At 42.8% G+C, this 23,200-nt stretch overlaps 1 protein-coding gene across 1 annotated transcript; it reads right to left on the reverse strand.

The window, feature by feature from the left end:
• Positions 1-1,202: 1,202 nt before the first annotated feature.
• On the reverse strand, positions 1,203-6,302 carry ETHE1 (ETHE1 persulfide dioxygenase). Its single transcript, XM_089504555.1, has 7 exons — positions 6,216-6,302; positions 4,549-4,693; positions 3,000-3,148; positions 2,544-2,673; positions 2,212-2,301; positions 1,998-2,114; positions 1,203-1,246 (listed from the first exon to the last, which is right to left on the reverse strand). The coding sequence occupies exons 1-7, from the start codon at positions 6,300-6,302 to the stop codon at positions 1,203-1,205; spliced, it is 762 nt and encodes a 253-aa protein (XP_089360681.1).
• Between the last annotated feature and the right edge of the window lie 16,898 nt (positions 6,303-23,200).

A 23,200-nucleotide genomic window follows, 5' to 3' on the forward strand; every position in this document is an offset into this window, starting at 1 on the left:
TGGCAGAAGATACAACAGCTCAAGTGATCCTCACGCCCGTCAGCATTAGTTTATTTTGGTAACACCGTGTCACATAATGATCGGTGATTCATGAATTCATCTGACGGGATCATCAGCTGAACTTTCAACTCTTGATTAAGTATTTCTTTTGTGTTGAGTAATTAACCCCCCCCCCCGGGGGGGGGAATCTCTCTGCACCAGCAGCACAGACCAAATAATGAACGTTTCTGTGGAATAATGGTGGGGTTTCTGTTCTCATCTACTGAAATAATATAGACGTTATGGATAGATCAGTGGATCTATGATGTTGGACCCTATGGATCAACTGGTAGACTGGCAAATATAGGAGAAAGAGAGAGAAGAACAAATCCTTGGATTTCTATTGGACTCCAGATCCACATTTACGGCATAAACCTCTTGAGGCTCAATTAAATAATCATTACCATTTCAACCAATGGAGTGTCAGCTCGGCAGAGTGTTGAGTAACTCAGAGGTTGAAGAAGTTTGAGCTTCTGAGATGTGTTTATGGAGAACCACCATGAACGTTTGCAGGAACCCATTCGCAAACTTCCTAAGCTCTGCTTGATACATATTTGTATCTCTATATGACCAAAGATGACCGTGAGATGACCGAGGCTAGTGGTCAAGACTTTGCCGAGACCATTTTAATGTATTCACCATTCCCTGCTGCTTCTATACACATATCGGGGCTTTTAGGGCTGTAGAACCCTGCAATCCCCTCATACCCAGCAAACATTCCGAGCTCCTAGAAAAGAGGGGCATCAGTGGGAGGAAAGAGGGGCATCAGGAACTGGGGGGTTCACCACATAACAGAAAGCACCAGAACATTGACATAAAGGCAACATTCCAAATATGGTTTAATCAACATTTTACTCTCAAAAATAATCTTTACATATATGTACAAGGACAAGTGCCCTTCCCCCAACTCTCTACATTCAAGAGACTTATGGCTCCCAGGAGAATTATTATAAAACGCAACGATGAGGTCATCATAAATGCTTCAAAAATATCATATTATTGTTACAAATCCACGACAGTCGTCGTTACGTCACAGAATGGAAAAGAAGAGATATCAAAGATGAATTCAGTTGCTTTAGAAATTCAAGACAGGTCAGGCAGGCACAGGAGTGGGTTCTCCCGGCCAGTTCAACGAGGTCATCAGGGAATCGGTGATGTCATCACTAATCCTGAATGCCACACTTCAAGTTGGCTGGCACAGCGATGTCTAAGAGGGGAAGCGAGGATTAGACATTAGATGTTAGAAACCTTAATAAGTTCAGACCATAGCAAACATCATATAGCTGGGGATATGAAAAAAAAACTTTGTGGGTCATGTGGTTTCCTGCATGTAGAAGGGACCGCTGAGGTCTTGGAAGCTTATGTGACTCTAGATCTTAGTATGAGGCCAGAATAGATGATAGGTTGAGATATGAATTCCAAAAACAATTAAGAATTCTAGATGTGGGCTTAAAGAAAACGCTGGGATGATTTAGTTGCCGCACATAATTAGAGCATGCCAGCGATTCCACTCAATTGGCCACTTTGTGCCAATGGAAATTATCAGGTTACATTTGTCGGCATCTAATTCAGTTTGGCAAGTAAATCCTAATTACATTTCCCTCTTGTTATTTTGGAAAGCATTCTAAAATGCGACGTTACTTTCTAGACATCGGAACACGTGTTATGGCACAGTGACGCCTAGTGGCCATTATAAGTACTGCACAGGGCATATTCCTCAAATCAGAAAGCAGTGCCATCTAGTGGTTATCAAGGGTAGTGCAAGCCAAGCTTTAATTTTGTGCTGGCCCCAGGGCCACTATCACCGAAGACGAAGGCAGCCAGGCAGAGATTGCTTCCTCATTAAAGTGTTATAGTGACATCCTAAGCAGGCTCGGTGAGCTTCATAGGAGCTCCGTACAGCCCCGATGTTCAGTACCAATCACTATGGAGATTGTGGCACTTTCTCATCTCCTTACCTATCTGTGCAGGCCTCGGCAGATTCAAATTATTCATAATCTTCACAAACTCCCCCTCACTCTTAGTCAGTCGAGGGTTCAGACGTTTCTCTTCCTCCACGGTTGTTACAGTCTGACCTGAAAAAAAGACAAAAAGGGAAAGGTCCGACCAGATACTCAAAGCGTACCCTTAAAGTCCACCGGGTGCCATCAGAAATGCGTGGTACATGCTTACCTTTATAATCATGCGCAGGGTACAGGAGGCAGCTGTCTGGCAGGGTGAAGATCTTGCTGTGCACGGAGTGATACAGAGTATTAGGGCAGCCTGAAAGCAAGCAAGGGGAGAAGTTAACCATTTAAAAGATACTAGAACAGCACACACGCACGCACACACACACTATCTCCAGCGTCTCTCTATTTACATCTGTTATCCGCCTCATTTTGGGAGAATAAAAGAAAATATTCAAATTAATGTAATTGTGAATAAAAATGGAAAATAATTATAAAACCGTCACTTCTGAGAGCGAGCGAGCAAGCGAGCGAGTGACTGCTCGCCCCAACACTCACCCTGCTGGAAATCTGTGCGTCCGCAGCCTCTGATAAGCAGGGCGTCCCCTGTGAACGCCATACTTTTATCGTTCAGGACGTAAGTGAGGCAGCCGTCGGTGTGACCGGGAGTGGAGCGCGCTTCCAGAAACTACGAGCAGAAATACAAAGTATCGCTTAAATTCCTTATTTTATTAGTTCCATTTTTTGTGGGGTAGGTTTGACCCGTAGAAGGAAACGGGGCGTCTACTTTGTCCAGAAAAAAAAAAATAATAATACTAGGACCCTAAAGAAAATATAACATGGGAGAGGAGAAGCGATTTCATGTTCTGCCTCAGTAAGGGCAGTAAAGATGCGGAATCCACAGCCAAGCTAAGTAACTAATGAGGGAAAAGGGTGAAGCTATGGATGGAAACGGAATCAGCTCGTCCTTCACTCGAGGGACTCTAGAGAAAGCAGGAGCCGCTCGGTACTCACAAAATTCCCAAACTTGACTTCGTCCCCCTCCTGAATGTGGATGTCGGCGATGGCTCCGCTGTCCTTGGAGATAACGCTCTGACACCCGGGAAGCAGCTTCTTCAGCAACCCCGTCCCCGTAATGTGATCCGCATGGCAGTGAGTGTTGGCTGCACGTGGATCAATAGAAATAGAGTTGGGTCTTTACATGAATTAAAGGGGAGTACAGATAACAGATCGGCTCCCATCCGGCCCCCGTCTAGTCGCCCCTCTCTCCTGCTGTAAAGACTCAAACCTTAATCAGTCGTTGGTCTCGTCTTAGATTCAGGAGCCGTATGTCTACCCCATGCATGTTTAATACCCTCACTGTATTACCCTCTACCACTTCTGCTGGGAGGCTGCTCCACTTCAATACAGTTTCACTTCTTCAAGACATGTTGTTATCCAAAGGGCACTATTCTTTAGCACCCTATCTGCTATCAAACTTTAACCAGTACCACGTAGCGTGGATAATTATTTTTAGGGCAGCAGTGATTTCGTTACCACCCTATGAGGTTTTCTTAAAAGGCGACTTAATTACCTGTTCCCAAGATTTGCACGATTATTCCTCCCCATTAAGTTACCCCTCCCTGTTGTTAAGCTGCCGATTGTGGTTGTAGACTTTACGTATGGAGCCAATAAACAACTTCATTGCCACAAGACGCCAACGACGACCTCGTATACACATCGCAAAACCTTCACGATCAATAAACCCTATTACGGGGACAAAGTCCGCCTGCTTCATAACACTTTCTGATGATTTGTTCTGGAACGTTCCGTGAGGTCACCATTCCGTGTCTCCATTCTCGCGTAAAATCCATTTTTGGGATACAAAATTTCAAGTTTTTTGGTAAAAAAATATACATAAACACAAAAAAATATTAATCATTTGATCGGTTAATAAATTGCGTCTCGATACCGTGTCATATTATTACACTAGTGGAGCGGGGCATTGTGAGCTCCCCGGTGATGAAGAGGTTAATGATGGCGTCCTTGAAAATTTCTCCAGACTCTTATTAAGTTACTGCCCCCCCCCCCCCCCCCCCCCGGTTTATGTCACATGACACATTTATGGGCAGAAAACCTGCACTCTGTACCCAATAAAAGCCATGGGCTATAATAGTGCGGGCAGTGTCTAGGCTACTGGGCATCGCGGGGAGGAATAAAATTGATGGATAGAAATCTATGACATCATCAAGCACTCCTGGCTCCTCCCAGCGCTGCCTGACATAATAGTTTATTATTGTAACATAATGACAATGTCAAAATGAGGAGTATTACGATCTTAGATTGTTCTCTATAGAGACAATGTAACAAAACCCCAAACAGTTAGAAACGTCGCCCATTGGTGGTCAACGGAGACTTCCAGAGCTCTGTACTTCCTGGTCGCTGACTCTAATTCAGCGATTGTTACATTAGATGATGTCATTTGTCCAGTTTTGACCATTAATATTAATTTTGTTTGTCTTTTTATGGGATGAAGGTGAGAGATGTCGTCGATATATCGCCACCCCGGACAGGCAGCTCTTACCCGCGTAGACCATCTTCAGACCCAGATCCTTAACCAGTTGGGCATCTCGATTTGCCGTTTCCAGCACCGGGTCGATCAGGACGGCCTCTTTGGTCTTCTGATCGGCGAGGAGATAGGTGTACGTGCAGCTGACCGGTTCGAATAACTGAGAATTAGAGAAGGTGGGGTAAGTAAACCTGAGCGTGGAGAGGAGGGTCTCTGGTCAGACCTCGCCTAGAGTAGTGGGGACAGTCCTGGAGACCCCATTTCTAGAAGAATATTGACCTTCTGGAGAGGTTCGGAGGAGGGCAACCAAAATGCTGATTGGTTTGCGGGGTAAAAAGGATAAGGAAAGGCTAAAGGAGCTCAATATGTCCGGCTTGGGGGAGAGAAGAGAGAGGGGGATGGGGGAGAGACATTTAAATACATAAAGTGGTTTAATAAAGGAGGAGAAAAGTTACAACAAGGGACCGGAATCTAACACTAGAGGGTGAGAGGCTGAGATGGAATGGAAGATAGTTGTAGATAAGTGGAACAGCCTCCCAGCAGAGGTGGTAGAGGGTAATACAGTGAGGGGATTAAACATGCATGGGATAGGCATACGGCTCCTGAATCTGAGACGAGACCAACGACTGATTAAGGTTTGAGTCTTTACAGCAGGAGAAACGAGCGACTAGATGGGGGCCGAATGGGGGCCGATCTGCCGGCAGATTCTATGCTTCTATTTTCTTGAGATTCTAAGGATGGTTAGTGGAAGTAAAAGTCGAAGTGGATTTCTTGCCATGAACACGCAAGGAGGGGACTGCAGCCTGAACAACCGGCTAACCTTGTCATCCACCCCGGGATTTCCCTGCTGCCGGGACTGAAATGTAACAAAGTATCCCCGGCTGGTTCCTGAGGTCCCCGCATTCCTCACTCCGCTTCCAGATCTTCTTTCAAACCGCGTTAGCAAATATCCGCCTTACGCCTCCAGCCAGCCGTTTAACTTCCTGAAACAAAGCAATTCTACTCGGCCGGGACGTGTGATGAAAGAATTCCGCCTGTAACTTTAATGTGTCTCAGCATCCTTAGGGTTAATAAGAATATTTACGGGGCACCTTAATTCATCCCCAGGGCTTTGTCGCTCGCTCGCTCCTCCTTGTACTGTGGGGGTTAATCTCATTCAACTGCAAGAAGGCTGCATTTGGGTCTTCGAGTGCTATGTGAAACCTCAGGGACGTAAAGGGTTAAGAAGACCCCTATCCAAACAATTTTGCTGTTTATTCCAATTGTTCTGCCCCAAATTCAACTGTCAGGGAATCCTCGGCAAATGAGTGAACAGCGCAGGGATGTTTGGCTGCTGTGGAGTACAACTCCCATCATGCTCAGAAACAACATTTCAAGACAGTGAATAATAAATGGGGGGGGGCACAGTGAGGCTTGTAGCCCCCCCAGAGTTATACTGGCAAGCATTGCCTAACCCTGCCAGCTGCAGACCACCTTCCTTTAACTCTTCCTTAAGCACTGAGGGCAAGAAGAGGTTAACTGGACCTTTAAAGGTGCTGAAAGTGTTAAACCAGTCTGTGTAGGTAGACAGACAGACAGGGGGGGTATATTAGGCCAACCTTTTTGTGGGCCGAGAGTGATGGGAGTTTCAGTGCAGCCTGATGTGAGGATGAGCCAGGAAGGGGTTAATGATCTCCACTCACCTGCCTGAAGATGAGCCCCTTGCTGGCCATGGCACTGAATCCTCTGACCTGCCCCACCAGTCCCCTTCCCAGCGCTGCTCCCAACATGTCCCAGTGTCACTGTCCCCAGCTGTCTGCCCCCTCCCCGCCCACACCTCCCTGATAATCCCCCCCAGGGCAGCAACGCCCACCTCCTGCTCCTCCAATCACACGGCACTCTCCTGGGGGAGGGGGTGTGGCCAGCAGTGATTAACCCCTACCCCACTGCAGCCTGTAGAGCGGTCACGTACAGTATGTATTGCCCCATACGTTATTACACCCACAGTTACTGCCCCAGGGGCCACACATGGGTGACATTGGCCCCTAACTGGGGAGGAAAAACTGAAATTACTAAAGACTAACAGATTCTAAGAAACTACAAGGATGCTTGTGTAATATTATTGCTATTGTTGTTATTATTATTGTTATTATTATTATTGTTTTGTTATTATTGTTATTTTTGTTATTGCTGTTGTAATAATATGTGTTTGTTATTTTGTATCCATATTGTTCGGCAGCAGGGCCAGGAGTATCAGGCCGTTGTCTGGGGTATGTGGACCCCCACGGGGGGCACAGGCAATCGCAAAACTGCCCCCAATGTGTACAGGTTGTTCTGGCACCTGTCAGGGGTAAAAGGGATGCGTTCGGAATGCGTGGGGGGCACAGAAGATCTAAATGTATAAAAAAGGCATGGTGTGTGGGGGGGCAACAAACGGGCTTATTGCCCAGGGCCCTATTTGGTCGAGGACTGGCCCTGTTGGCTCCCTTATACAAATTATTATCATTTATTGTTTTATATAGCGCCATCATATTCCATAGCGCTGTACAATGGGCAAGTAAAGGTGTTGTGTTGTATGCCATATAGTCAAGGGTCATTGGGTAGGGCCCCACAGGGCTGTTTGAGGCCAGTAGGGGGGTAAAAGCTAAAGGACCCCAACCAATGATAATCATCTTCTCCAGACATGGTCATGGTGGAGGGGGGCCAAATATTAAGACTCTATCTGCCCCCATGGGCAAGAGGGGCTACCCATCCCCCACATGGAAATACCCCAACCATGCCACTTAACCCCCCCTGTTACTGGAAACTTCCTGGCCTATGGGCAAACTGTGCAGGAAAGGGTTAAACGACTATCTTCATAAATAGTTCCAGAACTGTGTGGTTTGGGGGGGGGCAGGTTTATCTCGCGGGGTTATTATAGAGCGCCGGGTTGCAGTAACGAAACCCGCCGGCATTCGTTCGTATTAATTGTCTCTCTGATTAATCCCTCTGCAGCAATTATGACCGAGCGTTGAAACATAACAAGTGATCCATTAACCGAAAATAGAGATTTCAGAAACTGAATTATTACCGTATTGTTACGATTTGAAATGCTCCTCGTGACATACGTGTGGAATTTTGTACAGCTCTGCGGACTATGACGGCGATATATAAATCAATAAATAATAATAAACATTTGCTTCTTAAATAAACACGTTGCATCGGATATCTCCTTAGGGATTCGGGGTCCGATTCTTGCTCTGAAACTTGAAGATAATAGGATATCGGGGGCCAAAATCGGGGTAAAAATTGAGGATATTGGCAATATATATATTGGAAAGAATACCTCTGCTGGGACCTCGATCCGCGACAGCAAGAAGAATAAGATACCTGCAGAGTCATCGTGATGAATCCCAACGTCTCGTCAACTTCCAAGATAAAGATGGAACCCAAGTCCAGGTCAACCTCCACCAAAAACACGAATGACCCAGAATTCTTTGCTGCTGGTAAAAAGGAGACACGGGACGGGCAACCTAAGACGAGGCCAACCACTGATTAAGGAGAAACGGGCGACTAGACGGGGGGCCGAATGGGGCCGACCTGCAGGCGGGTTCTAGGTTTTTATATAGATAGATATCTGGCCCCTTGCCTCACAACGGGGGATCTTCTTGGTCTCCCTCTTGTAAGAGAAGATCCACCAAAGTTTCCCATTGGATTAGACCAACCCCCCCCTAAGTGCTGCAGATTCAGAGACCCGGCTCCGCGTAGGCGGGTAAAAAGAAAGCTTGGAATTCAATGAGGCTCCTTAAACAGACGTGTGTAGGGGCCCCTACTGCCCCCCAAAGGCACGATTTTGCCCCTCTATCGCAGGTATTTGGGATCGCTGCTCGCTTGAGTGACACGCTGCCTCCCAAGCTCCGCCCCCCTGGCATTCTGATTCGCTGGAGGTAGAAATAGGAGAGCCTATAGAACTGAACTTCACCCAAGGGGTTATGAACCCCCAAAAATCTTTTGAGTCACCTTAGAGGGAGCATTACAGCCATGTATCATCATACATGGCGTGTGGGTTTCCGTGGGGGGGGGTGCGCAGTTCTGCCGATGACCCTTAAGATGTCCTGACTTCTGGGGCATTTATTTACAGGAAATCCCCTGCGCTGCTGCTGTGCAAACGCACACGTACACGGCTCACACCTGTCATACCGCACACGCATTCCTGTCTCCTCCGTGACAATACTCATTAACCCCCGCACTGCCGTACAAGAGAACCAAGACTCCCCCCAAACCCGACTCCTTCACTGGGGCACTTAATCCACATTGGCACAGAATGAAACCGTGGTGTGTGTGCAGGAACGAGCTCATCGTCAGTACACGGCATAGAAACACAGAACCTGCCGCAGATCGGCCCCATCCGGCCCCCGTCTAGTCTCCCGTTTCTCCTGCTGTAAAGACTCAAACCTTAATCAGTAGTTGGTCTCGACTTATATTCAGGAGCCGCATGTCTATCCCATGCATGTTTAATACCCTCACTGTATTACCCTCTACCACCTCTGCTGGGAGGATGTTCCACTTATCCACCACCCTTTCAGGAAACTGAAAGCGTGTAGGAGATCCAAGGCTTGGACACCCTTCTGACACTGAGTGGGTTAATTTTGTCGTGGCTTGTACTAAATACTGAAGCCGGTGGACGGATGCCATTCATACGCATTTCTCATTCCTCTGACGGTGAAGCAAACACGCATGTTGTCTGTACAGGGAGCTCACACACGGCGGCTCTGTGTTTCTGTCTATGTAACATGATTCAGCAGTTTCAAACCGCCACAAGGGTGCAGACGTGACCGATTAACTCCCCGGCTGCCACTCACAACCTCAGAGCCTGACATGCTATGAACAGGAGGGGTTAATTCCTCCCATCTAATGAAACACAAAGCAAGCTTTTGGCAACTCACTGTATTCGGTCTATAACTCTCATTATGCTCAGCCACTTTAATAACTGCACTGCCAGGAGAAGAAAGAACACAGGCTTATTATTATTATTATTGTTATTATTATTATTATTGTTATTATTATTATTATTGTTGCTACTATTATTATTATATAATTATTATTGTTATTATATAATTGGTATTGTTTTTGTTGTTATTATTATTATTATTATTATTATATAATTACCGGTATTGTTATTGTTATTATTATTAGTTTTGTTATTTAAATATTGTTATTATTTGTGTGATTATTATATCATTATTTTTGTTCTCTGTTTATTATTATTGAATGTGTTGTTATTATCAGTTAATTATTGTTGTTATTATTATTATTATTATTAGTAGTAGTATTTAAGTATTGTTATTTTTGTTATTATTATTATTATATAATTATTATTGCTATTATTGTTGTTATTATTATTATTAGTAGTGGTATTTAAGTATTGTTATTATTTTTGTTATTATTATTATATAATTATTATTGTTATTATTGTTGTTATTATTATTATTAGTAGTGGTATTTAAGTATTGTTATTATTTTTGTTATTATTATATAATTATTATTGCTATTATTGTTATTAGTAGTAGTAGTAGTAGTAGTAGTATTATTTAAGTATTATTATTTTTGTTATTATTATTAGTAGTAGTATTTAAGTATTGTTATTATTGTTGTTATTATTATTATATAATTATTATTGCTATTATTGTTATTATTATTAGTTGTAGTTTTATGATTTATTTACCCCAGTCTCTTGGAGAAGGGGCAGATTCTCCAGGTCACACAGTCACTCCAGGTCATATATAATCTTTGTGATAATAGATATAATACTAGGGCATGAACCAAATTCATCTAATTAGTGGGTCTGATTTTTAGCCAAAGTTGTTGACTACACTGGGTGTTTATGCAGAATGACTCCCCATTTTTGCTGGTGTCCAGATAATCCTTTCTTACTTTACTGAGAGGGAGGTAGATACATGGAACAGCCTCCCAGCAGAAGTGGTAGAGGCTAATACTGTGAGGGAATTTAAACATTGCATGGGATAGACATACAGCTCCTGAATCTAAGACGAGACCAACGACTGATTAAGGTTTGAGTCTTTACAGCAGGAGAAATGGGTGACTAGACGGGGGCCGGATGGGGGCCGATCTGCCAGCTAGTTCTAGGTTTCTAAAATGATTTGTAAATAGAGACATTTTCACTTACGATAATAACCCTTGAAAACTCGGAAACACCAGTAGACTGTGGTTTGTCATACTGGGATCTAAGAAGAGCCAAGAGGGCGCTGGGGAGAGTTTTATTAAACTTTATTAAACACTCAGAATCGGCTCATCAGACCCGCGGAATCTACAGCCTGTCGGACTTGTAATTGAGTAACACGCTGAATCTCCACGGGATCGTCCGACCCTGAGATATCATTTTTTTCTTCAAATATTTATTTATTTCCGTCTCATTTTCGAAGATCATTATTGGTGACTTCTTACAACGTCATGGAATCCCGCCGTCTGTCTAGATGGAGAGAAATCGAGGTGGTTAATGACAGGACTTGACTCACTCCGACCGCTAATTAAACCCACTCCTGAAATCCCCATCATGATCCCCTTCCAACCATTAATGGAATGTGCTGCGCATGGAAGCTCCTTGCAGTTGTGTTGGGTGTTCTCCTCAAAAGCTCATCATGTAACTCACCTGGAGCCGATGATAGACCCAGTCTAGAAGTACAGTGAGGTTAGTGTAGACCCCGGGGCGGTTGGGTCTACCACAGCCCTCACCCCAGCTTACGATCCCCACCTGCCACCATAGACCGTCTTCCTGGCAGACCAAGGGTCCTCCACTGTCACCCTGAAGAAGACACATTTACAAGAAGAATGTTAACAAGAAAGGATTCCAAAATTCTCTTCCTCCCCTGCTCTTCATAGGAGGTGGGAGGCAGTGGGCTCATGTATGGGAGGCAAATATGCACTGAGGAGAGGTAAAAGCCCCCAGATGATACCCTACTGTGGACACCTTCAAAGCATCTTTTGCTTCTGGAAAAGTCAAAGTTTATTAAACGTTTTTAACACATATCTGTATTCTGTAACCAGTGTGATACTGGTTCCCGGGGCGTATAATTCCCAGCATGCACTGGGCCGCCCCTAAATGGATCGGCTGCTTGAAGTGAATTCTTTGAAGAAGTTTCTTCTGTCTTATAACCCAGGAATCGATATATTAGCATTGGGTTAGAAGTCATTGTCACTAATGGCCCATATAGAGATAATTCTCGTTTATCAGGACACTATATGGCAGGTTTCCATAGGTAATCAGCTTGTCGGAGAGCGGTGCTATCACCCCTCGTGCATCAGTTCCAGTTAAGCATGGGACGGAGTGATAACTCATGTAAGGCAGGGGTAAGCTATCTCCCAGCTGTCTACAATATAACCCGCAGTGAGAAAGGACCCGCACTGCAAACCTTTAGTATTTTACATATATTGTGGTGATCGAGTAACTCGAAAATGTAGTGGTGGTTTCATGGCGACACAACCAAGAAATGGGGGCAAAGGAAGCAGCCAATGGATGATGGAATCCTTCTTACTCTTGCCACACATTGGCTACAGGGTGTTCTGGTTTAGAACACTGGCATTCTGGTATCATCTCCCCATTCCTGCCACTGATTGGCTGATTCAAGCAGCCAATCAGTGACAAGCGTCGTTGGACCACAGAGGAAATGAATTTTGAGATGCTTGCACAATTTTGTAATTGTGTAAAAATATATATATTTTGTAAAATATATATATATATATATTTAATTAAAAAATATATATAATTTACATTTACAGAATTCTATTTACAGATAAAAACAATAAAAAAATTGATGCATTAAACTGAAAGGGAGTTTATCTATAAATCAATATCTGGCGGCTATTAGGGGTCATTACTAGATTAATACTTCAAACCCTACGTCCCCGGCAGCAAAGTTAATGACATTATTTATTATAAATAGTATTTACAGCACATAAAGTACGAGTTTGGTTTATGATGGGTATAAAAATGTAAAGGATTACTAACTAATAGCAATTCAACTTTATCGCTGTGAGAGTTCAATCCTACTCTTCTGGTCTGGTAAATATAATATATTTCGAAAAGCATTATAGGTGTGAAAACGGGGTAAAAATGTGGAAAAAAAGACTGCGCTAAAGGAAAAAAACGCACCAAAAAAAAAAAAAAGAATGATGCAACTCACAGATAAATGTCAGATTTTTAGCTCCAAAAAAACACATTGAATTAGTTTTTAGATTTTTATCATTTATACATTTATCTAGAAAATATGGTATTATTAATATATAATAAATTACATATTTTTATTATTATTTTTAGAATTATTGATTTCCTCTATTCTTAGCAGTTTTGGGGTAGATTAGACATTACAGGATTAACATATATTTGGAATACATGGTTGTCGGCAGTAGGGGACAAAGAAGGGCCACTTGTCACCCCCTGGAAATCCTTGGATATACTTTATATTTTTTTTATTTTGGACCCCATGAAAAAAAAAATCTGGGAATGCCATGTCAAAATATCCTGATGTGTCTTACTTTTATGTATGGGAGTAGAAGCCTGATGCAAACAATGTAACTTCTATAGAAAAATGTAGAATTAACAGAAAAACAAGAATTTGGTAGTAATAAGAATGTTCTATCAAGGAGAAGGACCTGAGTCATGTCATAATGGTCGGGGGAAATGATGGCTCCTGTCTGTCTAAAGCAGAATTTATAGAGTTTTTTGTACCTGGCATGAATCTACTTTGCCGTCCGGGTACCCGGCACACAGCATGCGAGAGCTGATCATCCCCGGATAGTGGGAAGACTGGTTACAGATATGGCTGCTGATTAGATGCACCTTGGCTTCCCTGAGGACAGGAGACAGCTGACCTGGAGAAAGACAGAGAGACCAAAAGGGGATCTCGGGGCAGAGAAAAGGAAAGAAGGGAAGGTTTGATGGACCATCGTCTCGCATAGACTACGTAAGATGCACAAGTAAAAGCAAAGTAACAAATATGGATGCATATTTAAATACATTCTAAATCATTGTTTACTAGCATTCTGTTTGTAATGTCTATCACCACAACAGAGATGTTATGAAGGAGGCTGGAGAAAGCCCGACAGAAAGAAGAACCCCTGTGGACAGGTCTTCTTCTCCAGGTTGACCTGTCTTACTTCTTACTACCTAAATTCTGGAATTATGGGAGTTGTTCTTCGTTGATAACCTGTAGGATGAACATTACCTGTCCTTGGTTTAATGTGCTGTCTTTCTATAGATTTCTGAAATAAGGTTACAGTGTGTCTGGTTGAGCCATAAAAGAGAACTTTCACCCGAGTAAAGCCTCAGTCAGCTCCTTACCACCCTCGCTCACATGGCCCCAGCCGCTAATCCAGCAATTTCCTGTGGTCTGGAATTGTTGGCGGGTCCGAGGAAGACAAACAGGACGAAGGGTCTCTGAAAGAGAAGATGGGTAAAAAGAAAGGTCAGCGAGGAACACTCAAGATGAGAACAAATCAACTCAACTACCATACGAGGTTGGGAACAGCAGTTAAAGGGAACTCTAGATGGCCTTGTCTCTGTTGCCTGCGTGTGTCTGGATCTATGACCCTGACGGACACAGAGTCTTAGAGGTCCTAGGGCTTACCGGAAAATCTCATTGGCTGGCTGGTTTTCAAGAGGGCCACATCATAGTCATTCGTCTCGGAGTCGTACTGCCCGTTATAATATATGTTGCGGACGGAATGGGAGGTTGCTGGGTTTAGAGAGACCGAACCGGCATGGACCTTCCATCTTCCAACTGTTAGGAAGCTGGAACTAAGATAAAAGAGAAAGCGCCATATTCGCAGATTGTGTTGCAGTCAGAAGGAAGAGAACACAAGAAGAGCAAAAGCTACTCACAGCACGAAACAGTGGGCAGCACTTATCACCCACTGGGAAGAGATGATTGATCCCCCACAAACGTGGCGACCATCCCAACGAAGGCTGACCTGCCATGGCCAGCGACCCCAAGTAGCTGGTGAGCCCCCTACAATACGGTGACTCTCCCCAGCAGGACGTCCACAATCTGCAATTAGAGTTGGATTTATATGATCTTAATGGAACATTTAGGCAAGCCTCTGGATGAGGGTCTTCTTACCCCAACATACAGGTTCTCCAAAGGCCATCCCTCCTTCTGAATTCCCTTCTCCTTATCCACTACACCTTGGTCCTCCCTATTTTAACAGGTATGGTTCTCCCTAATAGAGTAAGGTATGGTGCCTCCTCTCACCTGTACAGTGAAGCGAAACGCCTTCCTGAGTGGGACAGGTCACTCTGTGAAGACAGAAGAGATTCTATGCCAGTGTCTGCAACCCCAAGGACCAAGAGCATAAAATGTGAAGGGAAAAAAACACACACATTCATAATTACACCTTCTTTTGTACACAGGCTACTCATGTTTCAGGCGCAGACTCTGCATAGTCGTGGAATGAGCCTGTCGCCGCTGGTGGCCGTACTGGAGTAAAGATTGGCACCTGGATTGTTCAGGACTTCTATGTTTAGAATGCCATTGAGTGTGGGGAACAGCGCCCCACTGTGGTTGTTTTAGTGATAGAAAACGGAACTTACACCGGGCTCAGGAAACTTTCAATATTACTGGAGGAGCCAATGGTTTTATTCACTACAGCAAACGCTTCCAGGACGGTGGGCTCCGTGGCAGTGAGCGGTACCGGTGAAGAGAGTGTGTGGCTAGACATGAGAGAGAGAGCAGGAATCGTTAATGGAGTTTTAAAAAGGAATACTTACAGACAGAGGACAGAATCCTATAGAGGGGAATTAGAATGTAGACAGGTAGCCACTCAAGAGTATAGGTAGCCAGGCAAACAGGAAGGTATTCCGTAGGGGTCACGGAACTGGAACAAATGAGAAATAAAAAACACAGAGACGGTCATGTCTAAGCAGAGCAGAGTACTTAGTTGTTTACAAAGGCAACCTGTCAAACCCCAGCTCTCTGCATACAGTCCAACCGTGGGTCGGCATCCAGCCCTGGTGACACACGGTGTAATACTTCCCCGCGTTCGCACTATACACCTGTAGCAGTGAACGGCCTGTGAGCAGTAAGACAGGGTTCCTGTATTCTGTGGATCCAACAGGAGGACATTGAGTGACCGAGCCACTGGAACATTTCAAGAACAGGGGTTGGATTATTGGAGTTCAGCAGACAATTGTAAAAATTACAAAGAATTCCCTTTTTCTGTCTGTCTGATCTAAGCCTAGAAGTTCGCCTTCCAGTTTGAGATCTAAGAAGATTATTAAATGTGGGTGATGCCAGCATTTCCTACACATCTGGAAGGCACTCTGGACACTGGTACTGATGGTCTACAGGAATTCATAGATGATGAACTGCACCCAAGATGAATAGATCCCCATCCCAACCCTTGACTTGGGCAATAGGGACCGGCCACCCCATCAGTCATCTGTGTTGATACAAGGAGGAACTGAAACAGATTGACTCTGGGTTCGTATAAGTCTTACTTACCAGTGGCGCTGGTCCGGTTGCTCGGAAGCCTGCTGGGAGGACAGAGATTGGCACTTCCTCCAAGTGAGCAGTTTAGAGACTGGTCACAATTCTCTAAAAAATCAGGACAGGCTTGTTGGACTGCAGGGTGGTAGAAATAATGCACTGAGAAAAATCAGCAAACGGATGGGATTTAATACGCAACAGGATAACTTTTACAGAAAGATACAGAGAAGGGTTAAGATCCCTGCAAAGTGTCCCATTTTAGAAGGAACAGTCCCTCCTGGTGCCCCAAGGTTCTACAGCCCTAACAGACTTAATTCCAGAAATTGCTATCTATAGATGATAGATAGTCTTAGTAATGCCATGCCTCTTGCTACACCTCTATCCATATCCACTAAAACAAGACTGTCCCTCTTGGTCAGCGACCAAGGAGCATCCTGTTGCCTCCCTTTGGCCCGGTTGATATAGATTATCGATAATAGAAAATCCCAGTTTTATGGGCCACTGGGCACCTGCCCTCTTACCTTAAAGTTGCCCCTGGTTCCTGGTACTCACATAAGAGGCAGATGGACAGAGCGGTGGCAGCTATGGTCACAATGACAGAGATGTGAAGGAGTATCTTGGAAATATGATGCAGGGAACACAAAGATTCTCGATCATCAGGACTGCAGGGTGTCTCAGATCCAGAAACATCTGAAGGACCAGACAAACAAAAAAAGACTCATGTCACTGCCACATCTCCAAGAACATCAAGCCAATCCTCCATCGTTCACAGATCCAATCTGCTCCCTCTTTTCCTCCCCACGCCCGGTGTCCTCACTCTGGTTCTGCTGGTCGGTCACAGTTGATATAATTATGGCGGCTTCGTCAACCACCTGGGAGATGCAGCCATCAGCCGATATTCGGGCCTCAAGGCAGTATTCTGGTAGCGAAGTAGAAGAATTCCCATCCTACGTGACGGAGGAAAGGAGAGTGAGAGAGAGATCTAACTTTGTGTAACACAAGCAGATGATCATACCTTCTAAGAATCCCAGTTTAAGACAGACAATCCCTCGTGGGGACTCAAATCCCTGTGTCCCTCTTACCTTCCCCAGATGTCCCTCTTTCCTCCACGGGTGCCCCTCTTTCCTCCCTTGATGCCCCCTCTTTTCTAGGAGGTCAGAATGTTTGCTGGGTATGAGGGGATCGCAGGGTTCTACAGCCCTAAAAGCCCCGATAATGTGTATAGAAACAGCAGGGAATGTTTATAGATTAAACAAAATACACAGGGGGTTTATCTGACTTAGTTTGTGGGGTATCTATATGTGAATGCATCTGAAGCCATATATTTATTGTACAAAACCAGAATCCCACCTCTTCCCCTTGAGCTCCTGGAAAAATATCAAACAGACAAACTCTCGATGGTTTCTAGAAAAATTAAAACAAACAAAAAAGAAGAGTTTAGCCTTAAAACCAATAATAATTTATATATATATATATATATATATATATATATATAAAGCAATTTTTAATGTAAGCCTTACAGCTTGGTCCCGTCTTAGATTCAGGAACCATATGCTTATCCAATGCATGTTTAATACCCTCACTGTATTACCCTCTACCACCTCTACTGGGAGGCTGTTCCACTTAACAGTTGCTATGGAGATCACTTTTGGACCAGAACCACATAACTGGGAACGTTCACTAAGTTCAAAGATCCGAGTAGATTTTGCAACGCTAAAAGTTTTTCTACAACTTATTTCAATGATTGTATGTGTAACAGTGTAACAAAAAAATGACACTTTTTTTTCCTATCAATAAATGTGTATTTATCCTCAAGAAATCTTACGCAGGTTACGGAAGACCCTAGTTTTTAGGAAAAGATGTCCCCTCTTTACCTTTGTCATGATCAGTGGCCATTCCACCGTGGTCTTCTCAATATTTCATCCCACCACTTGGGTGGCCACAATGAAGAATGGTTAAAAAGCACAGCTTAGTCCTTTGGTCCAGATACATCCATGAGGCTTCCAGGAATGACCAGCCTCATCATGGTGAGGTTTCCTACTATCTGGAGAAAAAGCATCTAGATAGCAGCAGAAGGAAAATTCTAAACCCGAATGAGTTGGGATCCTCCTCTGCTTCCTGGAGAGGAACCATTAGAAAGATCAGGTGTCCTCCAGAGGGTATAGCGTTACAGACAGGGTCAGTGATGAACAGGTGTCTCCGAGCTACAATGATACCTCTAGAACCTGCCTTATGGTCGCTTTATAATAAAAGACAACGGCGGAAACCCCATAGGGACAGAATTTTTAGGAAATAACATGATATTATTATTCCTGCAGATTGAAATATATAAAAGATCTAAGATAACAAAAATATAAGGGGAGTAACAGGTTAATCTATAAAGAAAAATATTTCATATACGTGTAAAAGATTTCAAAATATATGTGTAAAAATTCTAAATATACGTGTAAAATATTTCTAAATATATGTGTAAAAATTCTAAATATACGTGTAAAATACTTTAAAATATGAGTAAAATTTCATAATATGCGTGTAAAAAGTTTCTAAATATATGTGTAAACATTTTAAATACATATGTGTAAAAGATTCCATACTTTGCTGGAATGAAAATTATTTTTTAGATGAAAAATTGTGTCTTAGTATCATTTCTAACAGTTAATAACACTTTTTTTCAATTTAAAATAAAACTTTTTTTTACATTTTAACCAATAAAAAAAAAATAGTGAAATGGTTGCTCAAGTTTACTTAATTTATTTCCTTGAAATACTAAAAATAAATCAACGTTATATTTTTTTTTTTTAAAAAGACAAATTTTATTTTTTGTTTTAAAGAAATTCCCAATTTCTTGAAGAGATTGCCTGGAAAAAAATAATAACAATAAAATATAAAAAAAGTGAAAAAATAAATAATAAAAAATAAAAAAATTGTATTGGTGAGTCTGGAACGTGGTGCCGGAATGTTTTTATATTTACTCTCCATCATTCAAGGAGGGATCCAGAAAAAAAAAATAATTTGTGCCAATTATATTGGCATCTGAGGCTTTCATTCTTTACGCAATACATCTGAATGAAGAATGGACCTCTGAGGTCTTGAAAGCTCTTCATTCACACACATATACGTGTGTCCTCTGCCAGACCAAGGACACTCTGTGATTCTGTAACAAAGGGATCGTGTACCCTGACACCGGCCGATCAGATAACCCTCATTTATTTATAAGGAGTGGGTCTGTGCTGTCTTGTCTTGCTTCGCTCTTTTATTCCTTTCTTCTTTACGGCCGGAATAGAGAAGACTTTATACAGAGCTCTATAACCGGGGGACGTTTTACACCGATATATACAGATTATACGTCCGGCGTCGTAAACACGTAGGATTACCCCGTGTCTTTCACATGTAAAATGCTAAATCGCTAATTATTCCCATTTTAGGTCATAATTGAGTTTTAGTTAATTAACCACCTCAGGCAACAAATGGAATAGTCCAAAAGCATGTTGCTATGGAGATCACTTTTGGACCAGAATCGCTAAGTTGAAAGATCCGAGTAGATTTTGCAACATTAAAAGTTTTTCTAGAACTTCTTTTTTAATGATTGTATGTGTAACAATGTAACAAATAAATGACACTTATATATTCTATCGATAAATGTTTATTTATCCACAAGACAAATAACGCAGGTTACGGAACTCCAAATACCCAAGTTTTTGGGAAAATATATATAACATATATATATATATAATTGTTATTATTTATATATATATATATATATATATATATATATATATATATATACATATTATTTATTAAATAACATCAACAATAATAGTAACACGCAACTATATTAAAAAAAATAATATATATTGTTTTATATACTACATGTAGTGTATAACATAATAATTTGTCTACATTATTATTTCTACATTATATGGGATATATTTGTATACGGGTTGCCATGTGGGCCCCTGAGTATCCCGTTCTCCGTCATCCCGCTGCAGAGCGGAGCAGGTTTGTCCTGCCCGGGCCGCCGTAGCCGCTCACGGCAGTTCCGCCAGCCCCCCTCTTCTCTGTGTCTGCGCCCCTCCCCCTGCACAAAGCATTCTGTGTGTGCACCCCCAAAGCCCATGCACCCCCTCAGCCAGCGCCCTGATACCCCCGCGCCCCCTCCACCATCAGCAAGGTGAGTATAAGGCGGGGGGCCCGGGGCAGATAGCGGGAGGAGCGGAGGGGCGAATCCATCTCTCGCTGGATGTTATACCCCCCTTCTATTTATGAAGAATTTAACCCCTCAGCTCCCTGCAGACCACAGGCCCTCGTATGACCAAAGAGGGGTTAATGATGCAAAATGTCAAAATGCAGCCCCCCGAGAACCCCCCGTTTCCGTTATTTGACTTTTATTTATATCGAGATCCCCGTGACTGCCCCGGCTGACTGCTGAACATTATTAACGCCACAGGATTGCCTGATTTTAACTTATTTTATGTTTATCAAATCATGTAATAATGGAAGACTCGTATTATGGGTATTTTGTTTAGATTTGATTATTGCTGTGGCTGGAGAAAATTAAATACGTTTCCCCCTTTTTTCCATAACAACTTTCCCAGTAAAAATGCAATTATTATTATTATTATTATTATTATTATTATTATTATTTACTGCCAGCCAAGACAAGATATGATTTTTTTTTTATTTGTATTATTATTATTAGCCACTTGAGATCATATTTATATTATTATTATTATTATTATTATTTACTGCCAGTTGAGATAAGCTGTGTGATTATTTTTATTTGTATTATTAGATATTTATATTATTAATATTATTTTAATTACTATTGTAAACTGCTAGTTGAGATAAGATACATGATGATTTTTATTTGTATTATTAGATATTAATATTATTATTATTATTAACTGGCAGTTGAGATAACTATTTGTATTATTATTGTTTGTAATATTTGTATTATTATTAGCTAGTTGAGATAAGCTTTGTCATTATTATTGTTTGTATTATTATTATTATTAGCTAGTTGAGATATTATTATTATTATTATTTACTGCCAGTTGAGATAAGATATGGGATAATTTTTATTTGTATTTTTATTATTAGCCACTTGAGATCATATTTATATTATTATTATTATTATTATTGTCTGCTGGTTGAGATTATTATTTGTATTTTTATTATTTGTATTATTATTATTATTAGCTAGTTGAGATATTATTATTGATATTATTATTATTACTGGCAGGATGAGAGATTTTAACCCTGTGAGTGCCGCATTATTAATAATGTATTAGTAAATTTGCACCCAGGCACATAAAGGAATGACCTGCATACCTGTAACGCTCACTCGCTTTTACATGTATGTTATTGGATAAGACGTGACGTCTAGCCGTGTGGAAGGCGCCAATGCAGCCGTTTAAACGGTTAAAAAGTTTTAACGTATTTTGGGGGGGGGGGGGAATTCTGGTGCAAAGTTTGAAGTCATCTTATCTCCATAGCAACCAATAGGATGTTTCAATCAGCAGGACCGCTCCATCGGTTGCCGTGGCGATAAGATCACTTTTAAAACTTTGCACCAAAGGTGTTATTTAAACCGAACCTCACGTGTTTTCAGAATCGGATCATATATAATAAGACCCCCTAGTTAGTCTGTAATGGCCCTGGTGGGTTTTTAACTCTTAGCGGCTCTGTATGTTTCCACCATTACACCTTAAATACATGGAAACCTGAAAATGAAAAATGGTTCGGTCCACCGCTGATAGAAAACTGATGGTTCTTTCCTTTGCGCCCTAATTCCTTAGACCCCCTCTAACGCTGGCAGCGTCCTGCCCTCCAAGCGCTCTCCGTACTTTAATTTACCCCGACGATCGCTCTGCGGCTTCCTGGTTCCTACAAACATTATATTCTACCGCTGAGGTCTTCCTGCAATAAATTTAGAACAGAGCTTTGTGTTATTAAAAAAAAAATGTTTCCGTTTGCCCTTGAGGGTAATGAGCGGGTTTAAAGGGCCCGTCTGAGCTCCAATGCCCGAAGACGCAAAGATCTTGTTTTATATCCTTATGTTTTAGTGCATTTGGGTGGTAAGAGTACCGAGTGTCTCGTGTTAACGTTAGGCCAGAAGCTGGTTTTATGGGCACCGGGGCGTCATTCCATGACAGCGATGCCGGAGATAAGCGCGATGCGTCACCCGTTACCCTCAACCATTCACGGAAGCTTTTATGAAACGCTAGGCTTCCAAATAAAGTGCTTTTAATCTGGCGTCTGGCTCGTCATCCGTATGTCTGTCTTATCACAAAGCAGCATCGTCCCTCTTTGCCCAAGTAGACCTTCGCGAGCATTGGCTGAGCGGCGGCCATAGACCAGTTAGCGGCCATTAGCGATACTCTCCAGCCATCGCGTGAGCGTTCGGGGATATGCTCGCTGAGCGTCCCCTTATATATTTTTGCTCTGTTTCTCCGCCATTCGCCGTGTAGGAGATGGTGTTCCATCATGGGTACTAGACAGCTGTAGCGCCCTCTAATGAGACCCCTTGGTACATGCGCACAAATCGCTTCCCGCCCGCTGAGGGGGCTGATCAGCAGGAGTATACTCGCTGAGTAATATGCGTTTGTGGCTGGTGTGGATGCTTGGGGCTGTAGGCTGTTGCCTGTATCTGTAATCCTAGGCATCGATTGATCAAGGCCACCTCAAAGCTCTTATTGGACTTCATTGCCCAGAACTCAAAGCCAGTTGCCCAGTATTGCGTCCAAGTTGTTGTAAGAGCTTTATCGGTAGTCAGACGCAGGCCGAGCCGACAAAGGAAAGCGCGCATGCCCTTCCGACATTCCTCCAATGCTCCCTTCGCGCATTCCTTCAGGCGTCTCGGTTTATTATTATTATTTTTCATTTGTAATATGATTGTTTTCTTAGTCTCTTGTGCCTGGCCGTTGTCATAGAAACCTTAAACCCAGAGTCGTCACTGGATCAGGATCTGTTTTGATTCTTAAGCCACTAACTGGTTCAGCCGCTCGTATCTCTACATCCAGATTGAAGAACCCAACAAATGGCTTCTCTCCAGCCGTCCTCGGACTCCAATTCCCATCAGCCGCAGCTTGCGGTGCTCAGGCGAATGGGATTGGGCTGCACTTCGCTTGAGGAAAGCAACAGCTAGGATAATGTGATTGGCAGTCCACCCACGGCAGTTTGGCCTGATGGGATTCGTAGTCCAAAGC

The sequence above is a fragment of the Sceloporus occidentalis genome, unplaced genomic scaffold (genome assembly GCF_023333645.1).
Source record: "Sceloporus occidentalis isolate IW3139 unplaced genomic scaffold, rSceOcc1.0.p SCAF_279, whole genome shotgun sequence".
NCBI classification, from domain to species: domain Eukaryota; kingdom Metazoa; phylum Chordata; class Lepidosauria; order Squamata; family Phrynosomatidae; genus Sceloporus; species Sceloporus occidentalis.

What these genes read in the sequence shown, in the direction of transcription:
- ETHE1 (XM_089504555.1), bottom strand. Translation starts at nt 6,302, where the DNA reads ATGTTGGGAGCAGCGCTGGGAAGGGGACTGGTGGGGCAGGTCAGAGGA. An exon ending in AGGGGCTCATCTTCAGGCAG is followed by an intron (nt 4,694 to 6,215) that starts GTGAGTGGAGAT and finishes TCTAATTCTCAG; the next exon opens with TTATTCGAACCGGTCAGCTG. An exon ending in AAGTCAAGTTTGGGAATTTT is followed by an intron (nt 2,674 to 2,999) that starts GTGAGTACCGAG and finishes TTCTGCTCGTAG; the next exon opens with TTTCTGGAAGCGCGCTCCAC.